Below are 18,788 nucleotides of genomic sequence, written 5' to 3' on the forward strand. Positions count from 1 at the left end.
TCCTAGGACAAGATTCTGGAACCGGAAGCCTCGCCCTCAATCCTCAGAGCCCTGGCTCCCCCTGTCCTCTCCTTCTGTGTCCTCTGCTCTCACTGCAGGAGCTGGGAGCTAATTGTAAACCTGAGTTCCAGGCTGAATAAGAATGCACCTGGAAGGGATACAATGAATGGAAGAAGACTCAATCATATGAATCGGCCTGGAACAACATTATAAGTGACTGATGTACAAACCTTTTGGACATGCCTAGCTGTGTGGTGGGACTGCCTGTGATTTGGCTCTTGGATTATTCCATACCATGTTAATGAAGATCAATTAGGAAATCAAGTTTAGGAAGAATAAAACAATATGTATCCATTCTAGGAGATAAAGTCAGAAATATTAACTGGGCTTAATTGTTTAACATGCCTGATGCTAGCTCCACCTCGAGTTCATGAGCATTCGACCTCTTCCTAAAGGAAACCAAAGCTGCTCAGAATGCATCAGAAATCAGTGCTGTAGTTGCCCTCCGTAACCACAGGAGCCCAAACTTGTGACCTTTGATAATGGTCTTTGCAGATTTGAAGATATGTTAAAATATGCGTCATGTCAAAACTTTATCAGAAACCTTAAGAAACAAACATACCACCAATGGAAAAGTCATTTAATTCAAAAATCATACTTCCACTCGTTTTATGGAGATTGTCACGTACACCAACCAAATGTGAGAAAGCCAAGTTTCAGAGGCCACTCAACAGAAATTGTATTTTCCTTATAGATATGCTAGTGACGAAAAGCATTTTTAAAGCTTGAACACGGCAAAACTATTTCACTAATCACAGGGAGAAAGTTCTGTTCTAGTCACAAATTACTTTTTAATTACGGAATTGGATCTACACACTAGTCAATATTCAATACTGAACTGAAGTTTAAAACAGTGCATTATGATTTTAAAAAAAAACATTAAAGTGCCATTTTTAAGTACTTTATTGATATTATATCACACAGCACTTTATAATATACTCAAAGTTAGCCTAAATTATGAATTAAACATGCAAATATTTTCTTCTCCAAAATATGAACAAAATGTCTTTTAGAGTGCTTTTGAACACTTAGCCTAGTATTTATATTAGCTACTAAGTAAACACTTATGAGTTTGATCTTTTTTCAACATGACTTTTAATAAGTTAATACGGAATACAGCTGTAGATAGTAACCATTTGATAAATATGAACAAAGTTTTAAAATGGCACTTAATTTACATCTTTGATCACTTTGATGGTCAATCAACAGCCTCTGTTGTTTCTTGAATTTTCAATCTTCAAATCTTAAAGGCTGTGAAGGCTCAGCTACTGCCAGCTTATGTGGGTTTCTATACGAATCTGTATCTTCATAAATGTAAATGTGCACTGCACATACACATACACAAACACATACTAAGACATATATAGTTTAGAATCATCAGAAGAACCTCTTTTCACAGGTACAAGGTTGACCCTGACACATGGATACCCAAGAAAGCTGCTCATGGGTGTCTATTTGGACAATTTTGTAGAAATGGTTGATGAAGAATAGTGTAGAACGTCTTGGCCTCCCCAGGACTGCTCCAGGTAATTTTGACATTTTATCAATACTCTGCTTCTCAATGACTAAAGAGAATTTTGACATACTAGTCACTGCACCCCTTACCTGGGTCTAGTACTGCGCCAAGCCTTTGCTCTCTAAAGCATTCCACTTTAAAAAAAATGTTATCTCAGTGTCCTGTAAAACTTTTACAAAAATATTAGCTGTGAACTTTTTTGTGATAAATTTCCTGCCCCTCCCATTAAGTACTATATTTATTCCTTTAAAAAAAAAAATCCAAAGTTCTTCAGTGTAGGTCACCATTTTCTTTCTCTCTGTTCCTAGTATTACTTTATATCCTTTTTTTGCCCAAGAATGTAATTGCTTCACAGGGGCCCCCAACCCCTGGGCCGTGGACCGGTACTGGTCTGTGGCGTGTTAGGAACTGGGCCACATAGCAGAAGGTTAGCATGGGGTAGGTGAGCAAGTGAAGCTTCAGCTGTATTCGCAGCCACTCCCCAGCACTTGCATCACCTCAGATCATCAGGCATTAGATGCTCATGGAAGCACTGGTACCTGGTGCCAAAAAGGTTGGGGACCGCTGCATTAGAAGACCATATTTCAGCAAGGGCTGGCTCTGAATGACATCTGGATTCTCTATGTAGTCTCTCCCTCTGCTTTGGGAAGCTCTTTAGTTAGACAAGTACTGTAGGCGGCGAAAGGAAAGAAGCTAATTATTACTGGTTGGAGTGTTGTCTTGGGCACGCTGGAGTATTGTGCAAGGTTCGCTGCTCTGCCGTTGTTGTCATTCTGATGCTACAACTACAGAGAAGTGGTTCAGCACCGGCAGATCGGCATGGCTGCCAAGCACAATTGAGCATGACAAGATACATTTTTTAAACACCAGCACAGGGTGTGTTTGGCTTAAAAGAAGTGTGGGGCAGTGTGGTCTAGGTAATTGATTACTGTCAAATTTGCCAGAGATGACGGATAACTCCCGAGATGGAATACCTAGGACATTTCTTTAAAAGTCAGGTAGCTAAGAGGCTGTTTGGTTTCTTCAGTGTTCGCTACTTACTTGGGGTAAGATGGTTGCTCATAAAACATTCAATACGAGGGCAAACTGTGGGCACCATGGTGGCCACTGTTGTACCTGGGAGTCCTGTGTCCATAAATCTGAGTGGTCCAGACTTGCTTTTGGAAACAGAAGCCAGAGGATAAAAGGTGCCAACAGACTATCAGAAACAGGTGATCAAGTGGCTGTTGATTATTTCTGTCTCTGTATCCCTCAGTCATGGATGCTTTGGGAGTCACTACAGTCAAGTCAGAACTTTTGGTGTGACTGAGGTTGCTCTTAACAGGAGACACAAATGCACTTAGTGGAAGGACTACCTTTCAAGCTAGACATAGTACACACAACTGTGGAGTCCTAACAGATGCCTGAAATGACCTTGTCACGAGCATGGCTCTGTTCTGCTCAAGCCAGTCTGTCAATACTTGATTGCTCATTTTCCCTCTTTCTCTTTGCCTCTGTCGAAAAAGCACTCAGCAAGGGGGATGAACGGGAATCTTTTACGTTGAAAAAGAGTTTGGTCTGACAGAAGAAAACACATATTGACTGTCAAAATACTAAAACACTAAGCTAAAAACTGGCTCCAATGATAGGATACTGAGGAAGGCAGTGCTATACAAGGTGCCCTATATGTTCATTTTTGAAAACAGAAGAAAATATCATTAACCTTGAGCAAATCAGGAATTTACTTGCCTGGGGGCAGGGATTTGAAACTAGTTATCTTCTTATGATTTGGCATTCTGTAGCTATAGAATTCTGTGAGTACCTGAAGGAAGAGTAAAAGGCCGACATTAATACCCAAAAAAGATTCAGGATACCAAACGGATCCCAGGGCTTTACAAAAGAAACAAGGCTCCTGGGACGGCTCAGTGACATTGGTCAATAGCCTTCCACTCTAATACCTGGTTCACTCCCTTAATCTGTCCTAAAGTTCCCTATTCAAGCAGAGGGAGTAAGGGATGCGGGGCAGAGATGGTGGAGAGGGTGAAATCTATTTTTAGTCTCCAAATTTCTTTCTATTTGTTGGCTTGTATTCTAAACAGTTTCTGCAGTTCTGTAGCAAATGGGGAGGAAGTAAGCCTGGCTGAGGAAAGGAAACAGAGCAGCAATCTGTCACAGGCCCAGCATGGCCACAGGGAAGCCGGGAAGGGGTCTACCTAAAAATTCCCATTGGCAGCAGCTCCATTTCCCTCTGGCTTCCAATCAGGGCCAACTGAAGGAGGGAGGAACATGCTTCCAAGTGGTCAAGCTAAAGCCAGGTGTCAACAGGCATCTTCAGCAGGGGACTCCCCAGACCAGGGCCCGCGCCGTCTGCTCATCCATGCTAGCTCTACATAAGGTTCCAATGGAGCCAATGGCCATTTAAAACGTCAAATGTGTTCAAAGCATTATGTTGCACTCTTCCTGTTTGTGCTTGTCGCCTCACACGCCTTTGAACAGGTCTCCAAGATTTTCAAAGTCCACGGGGAGTAGGTGTAGCCTGCTCGGCGTATATTCCGTTTCTTCTTGGGTTGTCAATGTTAGCATTCCTGAGTCCTATCTTGGTCTTGTTCAGTCTTAATCCTTGTTCCCTGATTCAGTGGCAGTGTCTGATTGCTGCTGGATAATAGCCGTGTAATCCTCGAGCTGATGAACTGAATCACAATGACAAACTCCTATTAACTTTAAAACCATCTATAAAGCTATCACAGCATAATCTACATTCCACTTTGGAGTTTTTCCTTCTTTGGAGGTTATAGGAAAGCTGACATAAACAGGAAAGACAAAAACATGTTTAGGGAAAAGAGAAGCAGTAGCATATTAAGAACTAAAGATCTTAAGAAGCCAGCTTTTTTCAGAACCGACACACATTTGCAAACTAGCTTGGCCTCATTTATAAAGTCTTAGAAGACGTGCAGAAGACTTAGATATAAAGAGCATAGAATTATCCTATCTCCTTCTGTCCTGATATCTTGGGGTACCAAGAAATACACCTGAGAAGAAAAAAAAAATAAATCTAAGCCCTGTCCCTACCTATTTAAATCCTGAGCTTCATCTCCCTACTGAGTAGGAATTCTTTGAAAAATTCTTTGCCTGAAGATGCTCTTTCCATCTCCAAATCCAAAGCCCACGGAATGCTCAAAAACACATATATAGGATAAAGAAGACTGAACACCATCAGTGTGCCACGCTCCCCAACAAGAGCCAGCAGAGAGTACAGAGGTATCTTCTTCCTCGAGGCCAGGGAGAGATGACCCTGACTCCTTTCTGCCTCGCCTCCTCTCTCTCCCTCTGGTACGCAACTGTTCAGCAGTCAAAGCTTAAATGTGTGGAGCAACTAGCTTTAAGGATATCAAATATAAAACTTTGCCATACAGTATTATTTCAAATCACTCTATTTACAAGTTTATCTTTTCAAAAAAAAAAAAAAAGTAAAAGATACAGTAATTCAACACAATTCAAGTTTTTCTTTTCTTGTTTAAACTTCCCTAAAGAGGAATTCCAGAAGCACACTCTGGAGCAAGGCTGCTGTCCCAGGAGGCTCCTGGGGAGCTCAGTCCATCGGATGGGAGTTTGTCTGTCCAGAGTCACTCTTGCAAGGACATTCAAATGTGGAAGATCCTGGGGACTTTGTTCTTTGGAGGCCAAATAAATTTGAAATGTCCAGGCTGAACTTCCCCACCTAAGGCAGTCTTCCACAAGACCCAGTCCCTTCCGGACCAGGAAATTTTCTTCCTTAGAAGTTACCCATCCCACCTTCCATGCCTCAAGCTTTTGGTGTCCCCCTGAATGACGATGGCTTATGATATTAGTCTCATGTTTCAAAAGCCTCAGAAATAATTCCCTTTTTCTGAGTGGCAGTGAACATAGACATATATGTCCTTTTAAAGTACAGGCCATAGAGCTAGCCTAGGAATCAGCCCTGAAAACTGTCAGGGCTCCAGTGCTCAACTGCCCAGGGAGTGGTCAGTGATGGGCTAAAGGCAGGCAAGGGCAGGGGAAGAGACAGGTAAAGGGGTGAACATTAGGGAACGAGCCATAAAAAGGGAGGGGGTCACCCATTTGGAGGCAGCATACTGGCCTCTAGAAAGCAAACACTGGTTGCATGGAAGAACAGAAATATTAAGCCTGTACGTAATTTAATCTCAAGAGGTTACTAGAGTTTGCTCCAAATATATCTCAATGCTGCTGAAATAAATCAGAAAGGAAACAGTTCCCAGCTGCTATTTTGTCTGCCCCAAGCAGACCACTCTAATTTCTTGATCTTCTGCTTCAGGTTGTTGGAAAACCATTCAAAAAACTACCCAAAGGGGTAGAAAAAAGTGTCACACAAAGAAAGGGTGTTATTTTTTGGTTTGGTTTTAGAGTAGGTTGGGTTGCTGTGGTTACGAGGTGATGGCAGCCCTCGGTGGCAGAGAAGTTCTTAGCTTGGGAGGGGGGAATGTGGGGTGTGTATGTTCCCTTGCATGAGAGGACTGGACTGAATTCTGCTGATGCTGGGCCAACAGCTGCTTTAGAGATGGTGAGAGATTGGATCTTATGTAAACAGTGCTATAACCCCTCTCCATCCTGCATGCAAACAGACCCAGCTGCCTGGAGCACTGTGGGTCTCAAGCATTGAGAGGTGAGTTAGAGAGTGTCTACTGCAAACACAAGCAAGGGACTCAGCCTGGATCTGAGCTGTTACCCAGCTCTGTCAGCCTTAGCTACCTGCATGTTCTTGGAGACTACTGAGATCTTACTCACTTCCTTTTTCAGAAGGTTAGGAGTTTGGATGACTATTGAAACAAAATGAGTACTCCCCGTTTAGAGTGCTGAAGGAGACGAATGGCTTTACAAGCCTTTCCCTTGGTTATCAAAATCAAATGGCCTCAACTGCTGATTTACTTCTGTTTCCTGCAGTATCACCACATGTCAGCTGAGATGATCATGGGGATGGGTGACACCAAAGTTCACAGAAACGTTTGTGTTGACAGGCAGCAGCAGAGTCAGTCACCCTGCATTTCTCAGTGGCAAAGAGAAATGATCTACACCACTGGACTCAGCGGTTGTCATGGATACCATGGAAAGCTCAGCACTTCTGCTGGGGCCCACGGTTAGAGGAACTCCACGTAGTTCTCAGGGATGAGGCCGGTCTTTCCGTTCAGAGTCCCCTCCAACCAGCCAGGCTCCTGAGACGGGTGAACTGTACAGGAAGGGGAGAAAGAGTGAGAAGAGATGACATTACTGATAGGGCAGGAGGTGGACACAGCTGTATGTATGCAAATGCGTATAGGTGAAGGAAGTGTGCTCATTAAGTTACATAACTCTAGGACTTGTTTAAACCGGAGCTTCTTAACCTTTTGTGGGACATAAATAAACCTTCAAATGAAGGCTATGCTGAACTTTCTTCACAAGAAAAGTGGAAACTGACACAGGCATTTAAAAGTTTGCATACAATTTTAGGAGTTTCACAGACTTTCTGAAGTTCCTGGTTTAAACTATAAAGTGACAGATTTCTACTTTTTAGGTTAGAGATGACAGTTATGGTGCTCCATCTATATATATATGTATCCATCTATCCTTCCTTCCATCCATCCATCCATCCATCCATCCATCCATCCATCCATCCATGTATCCATCTACCTACCCAGTACTGACTTATGTACTAAGGGGAATACCAATGGTAGACTGCTAAGAACTAGTCTTTAAAGAAATCTAGCTCTTAATCATGCATTTTACTTGCCTTCAAATGTTTACCCTCTGCTTCTAATTTTCTTGTAAATTCCCTCTATGAGTTTTTTATTTTGCTTTTGTTTTTGTACTTTATAGTCTTTGAATAGTCCTCTCCTGTTCTATCCGCATCCATTCTTAGCTTTCTTTCCTGTTCTCTAGAATTTTCCTCCCTCCTGTATAAAAGTCTGAAAGCTGTCCTCTTCCTCTCTCTATTGCAACTTTCAAAATTTCTGCCCCTTTGATTTTTCAATATCAAAAGAATATATACCCATTTCTGTGACACCACAATCCATCACCATAGAAACTACTGTGATATTGCAAAGATCACAAAAAATCTAGCTGAGTCTGCAAAGCAGTCAAAGCAAGAATGAAGAGAGAGGGAATCGTGGGACTTGGGGAAAGGCAGTGTTCATGCTTGTGAGTTGGGAATACAAATCATTCTTGGGCGAGGCAGGGCATTGCTCTTAATGGATTAGGGAAACTCTAATTTTCTGAGATTGTTTGGAGAGAATGAATTTTCCACTAGTCTTTCCTAGGCTAATTAAGTGACTTCCTGAGCTTGTTTTAGAAAAACATTTCCGTCCCCAAAACTACTGTATGAATCTAGTTTCCATTTGTAGAGAAAGAAGCAACAATGGGAGCAAATGAGAAAGCAGCAGAAGGATACACACTGAGGCTTACAGAAGATCACTGTCAACCTTGACTATATTGTGAATGCTTCTGTAGGAAAAGGCAAGGCAAGGTCAAACATCTGTTAGTTTGCCTCCAAAATGCATGCATAATTTCATATCACTAGGCTTTAGGAATAAGCCAAAAGCAGCAAGGGTACTTTGCATTCATGACACTCACACAAGGAGGAGTCCAGAATTTGAACCCAGCTTGTTTGACTCCAGAGCCCACACCCTTTTCCACTACATTATGCCTCTTATCCAACCAGAGAATATGATCCGCGAGGATAAGAATGATACAAATATTGAGCACAGACTAATTATTAGTAGGTCTTTTGCTAAGTGCTTTGCCTGCATCACCTCCTTTCATTTTCAGAATGACTATAGAGTTGGTCCTATTATCTTCATTTTACTGATGAGCAACTGAGGCTCAGAGACGTTAAGCATCTGTCCCCAAATTACATAGCTGGTAGATGACAGAGGTGGATCTGAACTCAGAATATCTGACCCTAGAATCTGTGATCTTAACCATGACCACTATTGCCTAGCCCAATGCTTTGGACTTCGAAGATGCTTATAAGTATTTGTTGGCCTGAATTGTGCCAATGTCCAACCTTCTGAATTGCACCAGTGTCCAATGTGCTACACAAACGCACAAGGTGCTGCAGTGAGCTGGCTGGGCAGCTCTCCAGCCCAGCAAGTATATAATAAATATAAGCTGCTGCTGACATGGGTGTGTTTCCTGCCAACCACTTTCTCTCAGTTCTATCCATGTATATAGCACACACGCCTGCATACACAACTCATGCTCTCTTCCCTCCTTTGCTCAATGTAGACAAGGAGCAAGTGTGTGACTAAGATCCCTAATGGCTGGCTGCTCCAAAAGGAAGAAGCACTAGCTGGAAGAAGCATAGACTCCTGTGTAGTTTGAATGCATTTTTTTAATGTTTAAGCACCTACCATGTACCAGACACTGTACTAGGTCCTTGTGCATAGCACAGAGCAAGCAGACAAAATTTCACTCTCAGGGAGAAACAATCTATAATAGATAAGCATATAATTTTAGGTAAAGATGTGGGGGAGTGAAAGAGACTGGGATAGGGATGTGGGTAGGTGGGGAAGAGCTCAACAAGCTAAAAGCTAAATGATCCAAAGGAGCCAGCCAGGCAGGGGTAATGTAAGTGCAAAGGCTTTAAAATGAAGAAAGTCTTGGTGTGATTTTATACTGGTAGTCTGCAAATTTTTCTTAAAGAGCCAGATAGTAAATGTGTATCTCTATTCAACTCTGTCACTGTTGAGCCATAGGTAATATGTAAACAAAAAGGTGTGGGTGGGTGTGTTCCGGTAAAGCTTTATTTACAAACACGGGAAGGGGCTGGATTTGCCTGGCAGGTCACTGTTTGCCAACCCCATTTGAAGACATAAAGAAGGCCTGTGAGGCTGCAGTGTATCGAGGGAGGGTGAGAAGGCATCAGAGGGGCAGGAGCCAGACCGTGGAGGTCCTCATCAATAATTCCAAAAGCAACGAGAGGCCGCCAGAATATCTTAAGCAGGAGAATAACATGATGTGATCTCCTTTTTTTGAAGGTCACTCTGGCTGCGGTGTAGAGAACAGGTTATGGAGGTGAGGGAGACATGACAAGGCCAGTTAGGCAGCTGGCGGAAATGCCCGGGTGAGAGGCGGAGGCTTGGGTTTGGCAGCAGAGCTGGCTGGGAAGGCAGAAAGACTCCATTGAGGCACTCTCCGTAACCCCACTGCCTGAGCAGCTCGGTGGCCCCCTGGGGAGGACGCTCTCTACCAGTCAAGGAAACCTGGGGCAGCCCTGCCCTGTATGCATGCTGCACCCTGAACCCGGAGGATGAATGGATCCAGCCCATCTCAAATCTTAATAAAAGTATCCCAAGAACTCAATTTTAGTGAATGCCATGTGAATTTTCCAGGTATCACTAATCATGTAGCTTCAACATGACTCATGTTCCAGAGAATACGAGTTATTTCTCTTTCCAGTTACTGTCTGAGGTGCTCACTCCTGGTGAAGTGAACAGTTTCCTAGTAGATTGGCAAGGACTGACACTAGAGTTATTTCCAAGTATTGCAGGTCCATTCCCCACTGCACAAAGTCCAAAAGCTGACTGAGCAGCCACTCTAGATTTGCAGTGCGGGCCCCTGGGATCCAAGGGCCTGGAGGTTAATCATTATGAAGCAACAGACTTTCACCTCATGGTGCCCCTCCCTCTTCTCCTCATTATTCATTCTTCTTGATCCTGAAAAGACGACATGTGGCAAACACACTGAACTCACTCTAATTCCATCATTAGGAAACTTTCTTCTGGTTGGTCTGATGATTTAATCTGACAGCTAAAGAGCATTCAACTTAAACAGCCCTTACCTAATATATCTATCAATAAACTAACGAGAGATAGAATAAGGAAAAAGATCTCCCTGCCTAATATGTTAATAATTTTTCTCCTCTAATGCCTGATTTCTCTTAGAGGTGAAGGGAAGGGGAAATTTGGGATAGGCAGCATTTTCTAAAAATTGGACATAATAAAAATATTACCAGCCAAACCTGTCTATATAGTGGATTAACATTTTGTCAGATGCTTCTTCGACTGCAGCTCAGTCAACATTGAGAGGTGTTTTTTTTCTAGGCTTAATTTGGTCTTTTGCTCTTTAGGGAATTTGAAAGGTCATTGACATTGCTGATTAAAAACAAGCTAGAGTCAATGAACTCTGCCATGACTCCCAGAGACCAAAGGAAGGCTCGGGTGATGCCTCTGACTCATTAAACCAAGCCTCTCTCCTGCTCTCATTTGCCAGCATAGGACCTATGACCCACGGAGCTGTGGGGTGGGAGCTGTCACAGAGCCTGCCAGGCAGAGCACCCTGCTGGGAAGGAAAGGATTTGGCAGTTAAAAATTACCTAGGTGCCTTTTCTTTTTGTGGTTAGCTACTTAAACTATTTCAAAAAGGAGACAAAAGCAGAAGGTGGGATGTAAAATGGTCCAACCCCTTTGTAAAACACTTTGGCGGTTCCTTGAACGGTTAAACAGAGTTATTGTATGACCCAGCTATCCTATACCTAGGTATATCACCAAAACTGAAAATACATGTCCTCACAAAAATCTTGTACATGAATATTTATAGCAGTGTTACTCATAACAGCTAAAAAATGAAAATACTCAACATGTCCGTTAATGATGAAAGAATAAATAAAATGTGGTATATTCATAAAATGGAATATTATTCAGCAGTGAAAAAGGATGGGATTCTGATACATGATATAACATGGACGAACCTCGAAAATATGCTATGTGAAAGAAGCCAATTAAAAAGACCACATAATTATATAATTGCAATTATATGAATTATCTAGAACGGGCAATTTTATAGTGACAGAAAGTGGACTAGTGGTTGCCTTAGCTGGATGGGGTAGAGCTGGGGGTAAATGAGGCACAACTGCTAAAGTGTACAGGGTTTCTTTTGGGGGTGATGAAGATATTCTGAAATTAGATAGCGGTCACGTTTGCACAACCGTGAATACATTAAAAACCACTGAGTTGTACATTTTAAATGGGTAAATTGTATGGTATGTGGATATTGCAACACAGCAGTTTTAAAAAATGGGAGAAGGCTATACTCAAGAAAAGAGGTCACAAACAAGACACACATCCATACACAGACCTTGTGAGAGCTTAAACCAATTCTGTCCCTGGGATCAGGGGTCCTTTGTGCTGTCGGAGTGAATAGCTGATAGGAACAGGGCAGTCCCTTGCCCATGGGAGCAGCGAATTGGAGTTTAGAGAACAGACCTTTAAACTGGACCCACCTATAAATGTGGTGCTCTCTCAAATTCTGCTCATCTATCGGCAGAAGCCCCTCCTCTGCTGACAGAGCAGGACACAGAAGCTCGTGCGCGCAGTCCACTCTGGTTTGCCTGCTGTGGAAGCTCTATCATGTTGTGGCTGAGCTGTGACTCCCCACATGGGATTATCTGGGGTACACTCACCAATGACATGGCTTTGGACAGCCTTCATTGGCCCACTTCACCTGCAGGTCTGTTGGGGTCTGAAAGCTCCAGCTGCTGACAGGAAAGGCAGCTGGGCTTGGCTGTTGTGTGCTTTGACTTGTAAAGGGTCCAAACGAAAGTTAATGGAGCAAAGGTTTAAGGACAGTGCTTTTGGGGCTTTGAGAACCATCAAAGAGGACACAGACCCAGCAGGCCACATGTAGTTATGAGCTCTCCCTCACCTCTGCTGGCTCAGAAGGTCCAGGGCGGAGTGTGACCTGGGGATCCCCCGGGTGCTCGGTGACCAGTTTCCCATTCTGTCTCCCTATGCCTGATTAGCATTTCTCCTACACTGAATGCAGGGGCTGGCCACACCGGGGAAAGACCCTTGGTACGTGGATGCAGTCAAGGTCCCCAGGAGTCTACATTTGCTTTGGCTTGGACCTCGAGACCCTTACAGATAGACATGGCCCAGGGGGTCAAGATGCAGCACGTACTGTGTAAGCGAGAGCCAGGCCTGGGTGCTATCAGCTGAAAAGGAAAGACTGTCACTGCGAACTAAGACAGCAGCAGGGTCTTTGCAAGCACGGATGTAACGACGATGATAACAACATTAACATACGGAAAGAATGTCTAAAATATGCTGAGAACTATTTAAACACGTGATGTATACTACCTCAATTTTCTCTCACAACACTGTTATCTGTACATGACAGAGGAAAGAAATGAGGCACAGAGAGGTTAAGTTACTGCTTGAGATCACACAGGAGCAAGTGACTAATCCAGGACTTGTGCTTTGGCTGCCCGGGTTTCTGGGTCTCAGGCAGGCGGTGGGTGGCTGCCTGGCCATGATGAGGAGTGCTTGAGCAACGCGCATACACCCCCACCTGGGAACTTTGCCCCCATCCCACCTGAGGTCAAGAAGAGAGCCCCCAAAAATGTCCATTTCTTGAAACCAGGCACCTGCTTTTGCTTCCTCTTTTGAGCAAAACAAACAGATGCTGTCACCCAGAGATCTGGAAAGATTAACCCCAAAAGAGAACTTCATCTGGGGAAAAATCTCAGCTTTAATAGAAACTTGGGCTTTTCCCTAGAATCCTGACTTTCCTGTTAGGTAAATGATAAAGTATAACAAATTATGATATCAATTCTCATTTTAAAAAATATTTTTTTAAAGGGAGGAAAACAAAAGAAAAAAAGAATATGGTGTATCAAACAAGTACTAGTTCCCAGCTCTAAGGGGCAGATGCCACAAATCATTTTCACAGGATGACGAGCAGGGACGAGCGAGGCTTACTGCCTAGAGCTCACCCAATGCCCTGCCACCTCGGAAAATGGCTTCTCTTGCTGTGGACAGTGAATGCCACTGAACACCAAAGGAAAGGGGCTCAGAAACTGAGCTTCTGACCACTTGCAGGTTCCTTGTTCTCCACTCCTTCGTCTCCCACCCGCTCTTCAGCCCCTAGACTCTCAAAGCCACTGCCAGGTGCTGGGCTAGCCCTATACAGGCATGACGGCATTTAATGTCCACATCGCCCCAGTGAGAGTGCCACCGTCAGCACGAAGAGCTAACGGCATCTGTCTGCTCTTGACAGCACCTCCCAACGGCTTGCTGCTGCTCTCTCATTTAGGGAGAAGACACAAACAAACATTCTTTTTCAGTCTTACTCATTCTATTGAGGTTTTTCTTAGGTAGGAACTTTGAAAACTCCAGTTATTTATTTGCTTCCCCGCCGTCTTTGCCAGGGGTTGAGAAAACTCACCATTTTCGAAGACTGTGCCTGCGGTGAACGAGAGTTCTGAGTCGTGCTCAGCTTTGCAGGCGTACAAGGCTTTTGCCTTCCGGAATGGTGTGCTGTGTGAAAACAGGAGTTTATTTAGCAATTTTTAAAAACCCTCTGCAAGCCCCAGAAAGTTAGTCTCTCTTTTCCATTTTCCTGCAAGCTACCTAGCCCTCTGATGTAAGAGACTGACAAGGTGGCCAGATGGCAAAACATGAGGTGGAAAAGTTGCAAAGGTCATTAGAGAAAAATGAGAAATATTCAGAGAAAAGCCATAAGCCCTGAGAATCCACACTTCTGGTGGGGTTGCCTTGTGCCACGTTAAAACCTGACCTAGGAGATACAATAGCTAAACAGTGGGAGGGTAGGCTGGCCCCATTTTTGGAGCAAGAGTAGCTTGGGAGGAGGGAGGTAGGGCAAGAAAGAACTTCCAAGTTGCTCTGGAGAATGCTTTCGACAGACCCTGTTGAAAGTTGGCAATGCTCAGTGAGTCAAAAAGGAGAAATTCTAGCAAAGCCAGGTTCTGGCTCTAAGCCACGGGCTGACATCAGCTCTCCCAGATGTTGCTTATTTCTCATTGGGCTGGTGGAGCAGGATTCCAGAGCTACAACTCCCAGACCCCCAGGGTCGGGCAGGGAATAGACAAGGTGTATGTGAGCAGTTATACATGTATGTGCATAAGCACACATGTGAATATGTATGAGAGTGTGGGGAGAAAGACAGGAGAGGGGACATGATGCATTTTATTTCCTTTCATATCCAGTGAATACTGACAACCACCCTTACTGCATCAGAATCACCTGAAAGCTTTTAAAAAATGCAGATATCGGATGTGGTTCCATAGTGTCTGCTTTAAACAGAGAAGTTCCTGGGTTTGCGCCCCAGTAGAGCCACGGTCCATGGTCTACGGCCATACCACCCTGAACAAGCCCGATGTCTGATCTCGGAAGCTAAGCAAGGTTGGGCCTGGTTAGTATTTGGATGGGAGACCACCTAGGAAGACCAGGTGCTGTAGGCATAAATAATAATAAATAATAAAAAAAATTGCAGATATCTGGGTTCTATACTGTCTTACAGATATAAATATAGGCATGAGGATTTTTAAAAAGCTCTTCCAAGTGACTCTAGCGTGCAACCAAGGCTGAGAACCATTGTTCAAGAGCAGGGGTTGGCAAACTCTTTCTGTAAAAGGCTAGACGGTAAATCTTTCAGGCTTTGTGGGCCATACGGTCTTTGCAATTACTCATCTTTGCATTGTAGCATAAAAGCAGCAATGGACAAGATGTAAACAAATTAGTGTGGCTGTGTTCCATTAAAACTTTACTACAAAAAGCAGGTAGTGGCCCGGATTTGACCCAAGGGCTACAAACAGCAAACCCATGTTCTAGAGAGTTAACTTTAAGAACTGGTAAATCCTATTATCTTCTATTAGTTTTTGCTTTGATATGCAACTAGTTCCAAATGATCTATGAACTTTTCAAGGATCATAAGAAAATTGACATTTGATAGTTTAAAGTTGGCTCTTATGTCCTCTCCTTCCAAGCCATCTGAGGAAGCATATGTAGGGGCTCCAGGAAAGGGTAAACAAAAGAGCAAGTAGGTCTTCTGGACCAGACAATTGTTCAAGGGATGTATAATATTATTTTGTTTTCATGTGGCTAACAGACAGCTTCAAAGAGCCAGTGGTGCTACACCACCTATGGTGCACTGATTTCTATTGGCCAAATGAGATTTCGCTGAGAAATGACTGGTCTCAGGTAAATCCAGACAGAATCAGAAGGGCCAGGGTGTCTTGGGTCATGCTGGAACTGTTATTACTTGGAGTCTCCAAGTCCAGCTTCCCTTGGGGCAAGAGGAGCCCATGGATGGAGGGCAACCTATATCAGGGCCAGGTATCTAGAACTTCTAGTCTGGGATCCATGAACACTGAAGGGAAGAAGGCTTAAATGGTCTACCATGCAGAGTGGTCAGAGTACATGATTATCTAGAATTTGTTGCCAGGGTGCAGTTTAAATGACATTCTCTGGTCTTCTAGTAGCCAAGAGATGATGACCAGGTGGGAGAAAACTGGGAAAATGGGAGAAAATGAAGTGGGTCTGCTGGGAATAAAAGAAAGAAGAGCCTTTAGAACTCATCAGCTCCAGCAGAAAACAGCTCTTCCTGTGTATTTATCCTCAAAGTCAGAATAAAGTTCAGAACAAGGGGCACATTCCGTGATCTGGCTAAGCCAAGTCTGTGTATTGGTCAGCAAAGGCCAAATACCCAACATGCAACTTTCCGAGGAGGAAAAAAAAAACAAAACAAAACATTTTTATTTATTTATTTTTTTAAAACAGTCCAAAACCCATACTGACAGGTAAATAGAACCTGCCATAACATGGAAGGTAAAAGGAGAATCCAGTTGACATTAGCCAGGGTCATTGTCCCTTGAGGACAGGGCAGAGCAGGTGAGGAGAGAGCAGAGATGGAGGATAGGGAAATATAAGGTGAGGGTAAGATCATCTGAGGCAAGGCTCCTGTAGCTGGATTTTCATAAAGGTTATTTATTAACCTCATTAAATAAAAAGAATGGGATAAAATAGGGGCAAGCCAGAGAAACCAGCCGGGGTCTCTGGAAGGAAGAAAGCAGAGGGAATGGTCTCAGGTACCCAAGATTATCATTTAAGAGGAGTAATTTTACATTAATACCAGGCTTTTGGAAGTGAATAATGAAGTGACAATAAAATAGTACATTAAAAATAATAATAATAAAAAAAAGTCAGGAAAGGGCCTTGCTTTTCTCTCAAATTAACACAGATGACTGACAGCCTATGAGAGGGTCTTTTCTCCTGAGACTTCCTTCTACCCTCTTAGGACGTGCACAAAAAATGGAAGGGATGACAGAAGGGGGTCCTTTTTAAAGGGACCATTTCTGTTCCCCAGGACTAGGACTGCCAAATAAAATACAAGATACCGAGTTAAATCTGAATTTCAGAACAACAAGGAATACTTTTTTTTTTTAGTATAAGTGTGTCCCAAATATTACACGGGACATATTTAAACTAAAAAAATAAATAAATAAATAAATAAATTTGTTAATTAAATCCAAACAAAAAGTTATAGATTCGCTTGTTTATCTACAATTCAAATATACTGGGTATTCTCTATTTTAATTTTATTTGCTAAATCTGGCACCCTACCCAGGAGAAAATCTTATCTTTTAAAAAGTCCGTCAGCCCAAAAAGTCCAGTGTCCCATGCCATACTCCCTCTCAAAAGCCTTCAGCAGTTTGCTTTAGGTAAGTTTCCTACCTAAACAGCTCCTCTTGGCACAGAGGCTGCGTTTGTAGGCTTTGGCTCTGACTAAAAAATATAAAAAATCTCCATCAAGCCTCTTTGGTTCTTAGGCTCCCTAGCTCCCTTTTCTCCACAGTGCCTCTCAACACTGGGCACAGAGAGCCTCAGGTGCCTTCAGCCGCTCCTGTGACAGGGCCCTTCAGACCTCGGCTGGGCCTTCAAGGGCAAGAACAAGTTTGGAACCTTTTGCTAGTTCATTTTTAATTTTCGCCTCTGAGCATGGCACAAGGCCAGGAAAGTACTCAGAAGAGTTTCCCTCAAATGTCCTTGCAAGCTTTGCAAAATGACAACCCACTCTTCATTGCATGACTCTACAGGGAGGTGGGGCCGGCTAGACTGGCAGATTGCAATGACTTGATCATTTAAGCACAATTTCTAGGGGTCTCTGTGCAAATGCAAGTTATAGGTTTGGACTGGGAACTATGCTGGGGGTATAAGTGAAAGGGAAGAGTGAAGGGAATGTTCATCTAGTACCCTTTATCTGCTGTACTGTGAAAGGCATCTTCATTCCTGAGCTTGAACAAGCACCGAAGATGCTTCGAAGAGGGAACATTATATAGAAGAGGAGACATTATGTAGAAATTCATGAGACCATTCATTAGGTCTAATTAAGTATTTATTTTAAACTTCTCTGGCCACTGAAGGAAATCTGAAGTTCATGTTCCAGAAGTGGATTTGGGGGAAGGCCCCACTGGACCTGAATAATAATGGGTGTATGCCCCCACCTCTTGACTGCATACTGCAATAGCAGTTTGGGGAATTTTAGCCCTGTTGGTTAGCTCTAATGGGCTACCTCCCCAGTACTGTCCCTACCCTTTCTCACCTTGGCATACGTATTTAGCTCAGTGAAAGCCAACTGCAAGCCCTACTTGGCCTTTCCTATTTCAAAATGGCAGCTTCTTGAAGGCTGTCAAACAGCATTGTTCAAATGGTGTTATTCCACTAATGGCCAGAGTGGGCAGTACTGAGTAACCATAACCCCAAGCATATCAGGTGAGCAGATTCTACTGCCACTGTCCTCTGCCAACCTGGAAATTTAAGGGAGAGAGAAAAAAGTAGCTAAAGAAAAAAAAAAGAACCTGGATATATCTTGGGAGGAGGAAGGGAGTGGAGAAGTAGAGATACTGGACAGGCAGCAGGGCCTTAAAGCTCAGAGAAACAAAAAAGCAAATACACTTAAAGCAGAGTACATTTCAGGTTTGTAGTTGAATGACTCTACTATCCTGAGTTCCCTAACCCATTCTGTTCAAGGGGCCAATGTTTTGAAGATTTTACTCCCTTTTGATCAAAATGAAGGAGCCACACATTCTTCTAATGACCAAATCTCTGTTATGAGGAAGTGAGGCATTTTGGAAGGTGACAGTCTCTTGTCACTATAGTTTGCTCAGGTTCAGGTATTTATGGGACAATCAATGATCTAACCAGAACAATCCATGCCATAAAGTTCCAGAAAGTTAATGTCTCCCAAAGCACACAAAATATGTCTAAGAAAAATTAGGAAATAATTTGAGTGTCAGGAAAATATGACCTGCATTTTACCTTATTCCCAGGGTGAAGATAAAAGAATATAGTGAAAAATCATCTTTCTCATATTCCAGGACAAAGCTAGAAAGAAAACCTGGAAGAGCAAGGCCAGGTTTTGGCGCTAAAAGTTGCATGGAAACTTGAATTTGGGGCCACCCATGTGT

The 18,788-nt window shown here is 43.1% G+C and overlaps 1 protein-coding gene and 1 pseudogene across 1 annotated transcript in view; one reads left to right on the plus strand and one right to left on the minus strand.

The window, feature by feature from the left end:
• Window positions 1–672: 672 nt before the first annotated feature.
• The window catches only part of ARHGAP26 (Rho GTPase activating protein 26), a 385,346-nt gene continuing 367,230 nt past the window's right edge, over window positions 673–18,788 (minus strand). The window contains exons 23-24 of the mRNA XM_015597932.2: window positions 13,748–13,839; window positions 673–6,776 (exon numbers count right to left, since the gene is read on the minus strand). Coding sequence (XP_015453418.1) covers window positions 6,688–6,776; window positions 13,748–13,839 — 181 coding nt within the window. The 3' untranslated portion in view covers window positions 673–6,687. The remainder of the gene's footprint in view (window positions 6,777–13,747; window positions 13,840–18,788) is intronic.
• LOC112471961 lies at window positions 14,668–14,783 on the plus strand (annotated as a pseudogene).

This window comes from Pteropus alecto, unplaced genomic scaffold (genome assembly GCF_000325575.1).
Source record: "Pteropus alecto unplaced genomic scaffold, ASM32557v1 scaffold78, whole genome shotgun sequence".
NCBI lineage: Eukaryota > Metazoa > Chordata > Mammalia > Chiroptera > Pteropodidae > Pteropus > Pteropus alecto.